Here is a 7525-nt window from a genome sequence, read left to right as displayed (position 1 = left end):
AGGAGGAGGAGGAGGAGGAGGAGGAGGAAGAAGAAGAGGAGGAGGAGGAGGAAGAAGGAAGTTGTTACAGCTGAAGATAAGGTCTCACTATGTAGCCCAGTCTGGTCTAGGATTTACAATCCACCTCCCAAACACTGGGTTAAAAAGCTAGTGCCACCACACCAGGCTTGGAAATGAAGGTTTTTTTTGTTTTTAAAACAAAGTAATTAAAATGGTAGTGCCCAATTTCTAGTAAATATCTAACATGTAAGACATACATGCTGATACACACTACCTGTATTCAAGACTGCTACTACAAGGTTAGATGTATAGCTCAAACACAAAAACTTGTTTTACAAGACTACTACAAAGCATGATTTCTTTTGTTCTTTAACCCATGAGACAGTCTCACTATAGAGAGTAACAGAGGTAGGCCTGTCTGTACCTCATGAGTGTTACGATCAAAAGAATGCTATGATTTCAAATTTAATGGTTCTTTTAGAACCTTGATTTATTTTTTGGGGGAGGGATGGTTGAGAGAAGTGCAGCCTTCCTTGGCTGTCCTGGAACTTGCTCTGTAGACCAGGTTGTCTTCAAACTCAAAGATTCGCCTGCCGCCTCTCAAGTGCTGGGATTAAAGGCATGCACAACCACCACCCAGGGAACTTTGATTTTACTCACATAAACTAAGGATCCACCTATGTAATAAATTTAAATTAACTTCAAATAATAGAAAAAAAAAGTCCACTAAACCTCTTCACTGAAGATGCAGGGGATGGAACTAAACACCACTCTCAAATATCCATACATTATTTTACACAGTATTGACCATAAAAGCAATAATTGAAAACAATGTCCAGCACTCGGGAGGCAGAGACAGGAAGATCTCTGCGTTCAAGGCCAGACTGGTCTATAGACTGAGTTCCAGAGTAGCCAGGGCTACACAGAGAAACCCTGTCTTAAAAAACAAACAAAGTCCCAATAGGGAAAATGAACTCACTCATGAAATTCACTACAAAACAGAAAGTCTCAGAGAGCATCAAATTCCTACTTCAGCTAAATGCTTAAAGACTACATATCAAAATTTTCCAGAAGCTAAGAAAAATTCTAAGTATCAAATCCATTGGAGCAATGACAGAATGCTTACATACCTGGACTATGCAAGGCTATGCACTGAACTCCCAGCAACATATTTGAAAACCCAAAGGGATATGGTTCAATTATAAAGTTTGCCTTAGCAAGTACAAGGCCCTAAGTTCAAAGGTCAGTACAGTAAATGAACAAACTATCAACTGAGCTACCTTCGTGGTATAGGTCTACAATCCTAGGACTCAGAAGGCTGGGGTACATAAGGAAACATCCAACTCCCTCTCCTTCCTTAGATAAGGTCACATGTTCTTCAGGTGAACCTAGAACTCCCTACGTAGTTGAGAAGGACCTCAAACTTCTGAATCATTCTGCTTCCATCTTTCAAAGTGCTGGAATTACAAGTATGTGTATACATGGTATATATAGTACTAGGAACCAACCCAGGGCCCAACTCTGAGCCTTGTGCACGACAAGCACCATACCAATTAAGTTAAACCCCAGCTCCACAAGAAGCCCTGTCTTATTAAGAGGAAAAAGCCTATTAAATGCAAATGTAGAGCGATTAATTTAAAAAACACCCCCCCAACTCCACACTCCCATAGTATGAGGAAAGAAATAATGCTTCACTTAAGGTTTACCCTGTTCTAGTTACAAATGAAGTTAACCTATTCTCAGAGTCTACAGTCTTAGAAGCATTTTTCCTGCCTCCATTTCCAGTCTGTTCTAATTCGACCTCTAAGGTAAGAAAGACCTATGTCTTTCCTTTCCTTTCCTTCCTTCCTTCTTTCCTTAACTGGTCTAAGATGCGCTAAGTAGACCAGATTGACACTGATCTCATAGAAATCTGCTTATCTCTGCCTCTGATTGCTATGATTAAAGGCATGTGCCACCATATTCCTCAAGATCTGAACCCTTGGAAGCCTACATTATTATGTGAAGCAGAAAGTATATCTCTAAAGCTAGGCACGGTGGCACATGCCTTTAATTTCAGCCCTTAGGAGGCAGAGACAAATGGATCCAAGTTCAGGGCTAGCGTGGTCTACAGAGTTTCAGGACAGTACACAGATAAACTCTGTCTTAAAAAAAAAAAAAATTAAGCCAGGCAGTGGTGGAGCATGCCTTTAACCCCAGCACTTGGGAGGCAGAGGCAGGAGGATCTCTGAGTTTGAGGCCAGCCTGGTACAGTGAGTTCCAGGAGAGCCAGGACTGTTACATAGAGAAACCCTGTCTTGAAAAAAAAAAAACAAAAAAAGTTCCTAACAGGCTTGACATGTTATAATCCAATCTATCTGAAAATCCAAACTCAACTCCTCAGGCAGGTAATAAGACCTGTAAAACCATTTCTGTCTCAAAATCATTAGTCCATTAGTCCACAGAGAATAAGCACAAGAACCCTCCCCACTTTCAAACCTGCGTCTGTAGGATTGGGAGCTGAGGATGAGCAGGGGAGGGACTGCTCTGCATGGTCCCACTCCCAGGCTCCTTGCTGGATGCCTGAAGAATGACTGGGTTATTATCACCACTGCTGCAGGCCGAGGGGCTGGTGTCCGGCTGCAGGGCATGCTGGGAGCTGGCCTCATTCTGGGCCACCAGCCACCGGGACCTGCCTTCCAGGGCCCGGGGCCCACCAGGGCGTCCCAGCCTCCGCTCAGGTCCACCAACCTCTGGAGCACCTACAGTTAGATTGAAAAAAAAAAAATAGTAAAGATAAAATTAAAGGCTATTAAAAGTTGTTTGGTTTTGTTTGTTGTTGTTGTTGTTGTTGTTTGTTTTAGACAAATAGGGTCTTAGTACACCATACAGGCTGGTTTGGGACTTACTATCCTCCTGGCTCAGCCTCCAAAAAGCTGAACTGTTTCCTGGGACTGTGAGGTAGCTCAGTTGGTTACCCAGCACAAGTAAAACATGGGTTCAATCCCCCAACAAAGCATAAAACTAACACAATGGCATATACCTTAAATCTCAAGCTTGGGAAGTAGAGACAGAAAGATCAGGAGTTCAAGGTCATCCCTGGTTACACAGTAGTGAGTAGGAGACCCTGTCTCAATATGCTACTTATCCCCATGTTCCTTGAGCATTTACTATGTGTCAAATACTTGGAAGTACTTGCTTAGCTAGAAGAGGAAGAACATATTTGCGACATAGGGTGAAGAAGATTGTTTGAATCCAGAACTCCAGAGGTAGAGGTTTGGATTTCTGTGAGTTTAAGGCCAGCCAGGTCTACAGAGTGAGTTCCAATACAGCCAGTGCTACACCTGGAAATCCTGTTTCAAAAAACTGAGCGTGCATGGGGGATGATGATATATATCAGGTGTGGTGGTTCATACCTATAATCTCAGCATTTAGGGGGCTAACACAGGAGGACTGCTATGAATTCGAAGTCAGTTTGGGTTACAGACTGAGATCCCTTCCCCTAAGGAAAAAAAAACTGAGGCGGAGGGGAGGGGGGGGGAGATAAAAGGCTAAGAACTTGGTTACTTGGTAGAATACTTGATTCATACTAGCAAAGCCCAAGACTTGATCCCCAGAATCAGATAAAGTTGAGTGCCATAACTGTACAACTGAGGCAAGAGGATCAGAGCTATTCAGTTATTCTCAGCTATACAGCTTCAGGCCAGTTTAAACTATGGGAGGGTTTTTGGGTTTTTTTTTTTTTTTTGTCTTAAAAATAAAGAAAAAAAGAAGAAAATAGTGGGAGAACTTAAATCCTGATAGCTTCATTCCAAAACACTAAAGAAGCTGGTTTGGTGGCACATGCCTTTATTTTGTTTTGGGTTTTTCAAGACAGGGTTTCTCTTAGCTTTGGAGCCTGTCTGGAACTTGCTCTGTAGACCAGGCTGGCCTCTAACTCAGAGATCTGCCTGCCTCTGCCTCCTAGAGTGCTGGGATTAAAGGCGTGTGCCAACACTACCCAACTATTTTTTTTGTTTTGTTGTTTGTTTTTGGCCCATGCCTTTAACCTCAGCACTGGGACTCTAAGGCAGGCATATCTCTGTGACTTTCAGGCCAGCCCTGTCTATACAGTAAGTTCCAACACAGTCAAGGCTCTGCAGAGAGACCCTATGCCAGAAAGAAAAAAAACTGAACCTCTGTAGAACACTGGGCTCCTAGTACTCTTCCCGGGAGTGCTGAGACTCCACTGTTGGACCATGATCGTCACACTCCCGTGAAAACACATGCAAAGATTTGAAGTCTACCTGAGTAAAAATCCACAAGTAACCTCTCTCTCATTATCAAACAGTTTCTCTATTAACATAAGCACAAAAAATTGTATCTGAAGTGAGCTCACCTGTGTGAGCAGAGACCACACCCCCTGTGAAAGTCTGCACTTCCACGGTGCCGTGCTGTAAAGAGGGAAATCACACCTAAAACAGTAGAGGAAAGCAGCAGTGAGCAAGCAATCCACATTTGTCAATGCCTGTCTGAGACTACTTACACCAGCTTTCCGAGACCGTACACTCAAAGTCATCTCACATAACAGTAGTAGGAACAGTTCATGCTTCAGAAAAATAAAAATAACTGATTGCAGCTAGGCCTTGGGGGAATTTCTGGAGAAATGTATGAGCGATTCAGAGTATTTATTATTCTTGCAGAATTCTGGGTTTGGTTCCCAGCACTCATGTGGCAGCTCACAACAGTTTTACCTCCAATTCCAGTGGCTCCAACCCACTCTTCTGGCTTGTATGGACACCTGGCATGAATGTGGCATATGTACATATGTGCAGGAATTCACAAATACATGCAAAAGCAAAATAATTTTTTTGAAAAGCGTGGTGGCAACAAAGAATCGTGCTTTGTGAAGAGAATTTCACAGGGTTGAACATCCTAGTTGAATAAGGGCAGCGAGGAAACAAAACAACACAAAGTTTTAAAAGCTAAACTACTTGAAGCGACGGACAGAAACGTTACATCCAGAAGTTCACAAAGCCTTCTGGATGTCCGACTGCTGGTTTGCCTTTTCAGTGAGGACTTAATAGGAATGAGGGTGGAGTTCCCAAAAACAAAATAGTTGGTCACAAGGAAAGGATCCTTCGAAATCTGCACACGCGGGATGGAACATCCAAAGAACTTTACAAAGAGCCGACATACGGCAGGATCCAATGAGACCCATGCTCCAGAAACAAGCAGTTAAACTATACAAGGCCCGGAAGTATTTGTCCAGTTAACTCCTGTCTAGGTGCAGCGCTACCTGGCTTCACCCTCCACATTCCGGGGCCCGGAGGAAGTCCGAAACCTAGATGCTTGAACTCTTGACCTTAGTCTTCCCTGCAGTCTCCCAAGACCTCTCAGGACAGTGACCCAGCCTGACCCCCGACCTCTGCCCAAGCATTCTCCACTCAGACGGTAGCCACGCCCCCGCCCGGCCGCCCACCCCACCCAACGTGCGCGCCAAGCGGGGGGGGGGAGGGGCCCGCGCGTGCGCGGCTGGAGGCGGAGTGTGCCGGCGGCGCGCACGGCCTGGGGGGGGGGGGTTCCCGCCAGAACCCAAAACCAAAGACTGGGTCGCGGGACTCCGAAGTCCGCGTCCGTTGGCGCCCTCACACCAACGGACCGCAAAAAGCTGAGGAAGGAAGGGTTCGAGCGCCAAGCCTTGGGCTCTCATAAATGGAGTATGGGGGGCACGCGCCCGGACTATTCGTCTCATGCACCCTTTCCTCTTCCTCTCTCTCCCCTAAGGGGAGGCAGGTTGGTGGGCGGGCAGAAGCGCACCTGGGTCCGTCCTCTCGGGGTTTGCTCGCTCACGCACGCGTGCGCAGAAGGGCAGGAGGGCAGGGAAGCCGCGCAGCGACCAGGTGCCACCCGGCCTGACAACCCCCTCCCCTTGGTCTCTATGGGCGCGCGCAGGCAGCCTCGCTCACCGGCCCCAGGGCCCCGGCTGAAGGTGCGCGCGCAGCACCCCGGGAAGGTGGGAAGAGGCGCGAGGCGATGCGCGCGCAGTCACCCGCCAGGGGAGGGGGGAGCTGGGAAGCCTCCGCCATCTTGTCTCCCTCTCCTTACCTGCGTCCTCGGGGGCGTGCTCACCACCCCCCCTCCCGCCGAGGAGGGGGGAGGGCCCCCTCTTGGTCGCCGCCTTCACCGCTTTAAATCCCCCTAAGGGCCGCCGCTAGAGCCACCCCCGCGCTCCCGCCGCTTCTAGTCGCGCAACGGAGATGCGATCAGTAAGTTGGAAAAAGAGGAGACGCTACTCCCAGCGACCCCGCCGCCGCCGCCGCTGCTCCCGAGGCCTCACCAAAATGGCCGCCGCCTTCTCGGCCGCCACCGCCACTACCACCACCACCACCACCAAGGCTCGTTATCGCTACCGCCGGAGCGGCCCGTCTTCTCGCGATACACAGTAACTGGAGGCTGGAGGGGCGGGTATGCTCGCGTGCTAGCGTAGGACTCTTGTCTGGAGCGCAAAGCAAGGTGGGAGTTGTAGTCCTTCCCGAGGTTCCATCCTTGCCCAGCTCGCTTCTGCGGATCTGAAACTACTTTAACTCGAGCTGCCTTGCAGCTGCTCTGGTGAACATCCTTTGGGTTTGTGAGTTTTTATTTTTATTTTTAGATCATCCAGTGAAGTCAAACAAATTAGTTGTGGAACCTTAGCCACCAGTAGCTTTTTTTTTTTTTTTAAAGACAAGTTCTCACAATGATCTATGGCAGACCTGGACTCGCTACGTAGATCCGGCTAACCTTAAACTCAACAGACGCTCCTGGCTCTGCCTAGGATCAACGGTGCGAGCCATCACTACCAACTGCAGTTGACTTTGTAGCATTGGTTTTTCATGAGCCCCCAAACATCTGTGCCATTAGTTTGCAGGTTTTCTGCATTAAGAACCCTTTTGAGAGGCTGGGAAGAGAGCTCAGCGACGAAGAATATTGGCTAGTTCCTCTTCCAGAGGACCCAGATTCTATTTCCAACATTCACAGTAGCTCAACCATCCATAACTCCAGTTTCAGGGAACCGGACACCCTCTTCTGGCTTCAAAGGTCACTGCACATGGTATAACAGACCCACATGCTTGTAAAATGCCCATGCATATCAAATAAAAATCCTCTTAAAAAAATGCCTTTGAGAATCTGATATTCCCTCCCCATTTTAAGGACCTGTTTATAATCAGCAACAGTTGCAAGAAAGATCTTGAGAGCCCTTGCTTATATAGCAAGACCCTGCCCCAAAACATAACTAATAATTGAAGCATGTGGGATAAAATAAGTCAGTGACAGACATAGGAAAAGGCATTGTGGACAGTGGTGAAATGACAATTGAATAGAGACTGGAAGAAAGATTCTTCACAGCTAGGTGTGGTGGTGTATGTATGCCTAGAATCCCAGCACTCACTGGTACAGGCCAGCCTAGGGTATGCACATAGACACATACAGTAGGAAATACTCTAAACTTCAAGATTATCCTGTGTGTGTGTGTGTGTGTGTGTATATATATATATATATATATATATATATATATATATATATA

The 7525-nt window shown here is 46.8% G+C and overlaps 1 protein-coding gene and 1 long non-coding RNA gene across 5 annotated transcripts in view; one reads left to right on the top strand and one right to left on the bottom strand.

Annotated features, from left to right (window-relative positions):
* The window catches only part of Srcap (Snf2 related CREBBP activator protein), a 53713-nt gene extending 47544 nt beyond the window's left edge, over positions 1 to 6169 (bottom strand). For 3 of the 4 annotated variants that reach the window (XM_005351296.3, XM_013347883.2, XM_013347882.2), the window contains exons 1-3: positions 6067 to 6169; positions 4358 to 4433; positions 2479 to 2741 (exon numbers count right to left, since the gene is read on the bottom strand). In XM_005351296.3, the coding sequence (XP_005351353.1) occupies positions 2479 to 2532 (54 nt within the window). In that variant the 5' untranslated portion in view covers positions 2533 to 2741; positions 4358 to 4433; positions 6067 to 6169. Of the gene's footprint in view, positions 1 to 2478; positions 2742 to 4357; positions 4434 to 5778; positions 5899 to 6066 lie in introns of those variants that run through there. The other variant, XM_013347881.2, reaches the window with a different exon arrangement.
* Positions 5880 to 7115, top strand: LOC113456546. Its single transcript, XR_003377302.1, has 2 exons — positions 5880 to 5950; positions 6165 to 7115. It is a non-coding gene; the product is annotated as an uncharacterized LOC113456546 (long non-coding RNA).
* Positions 7116 to 7525: the final 410 nt, after the last annotated feature.

Source organism: Microtus ochrogaster, chromosome 8 (assembly GCF_000317375.1).
Source record: "Microtus ochrogaster isolate Prairie Vole_2 chromosome 8, MicOch1.0, whole genome shotgun sequence".
In the NCBI taxonomy this organism is placed as follows: Eukaryota; Metazoa; Chordata; class Mammalia; order Rodentia; family Cricetidae; genus Microtus; species Microtus ochrogaster.
The sequence above is the reverse complement of the archived record's forward strand: the minus strand, read 5'-3'. Positions and strand labels throughout refer to the sequence as shown.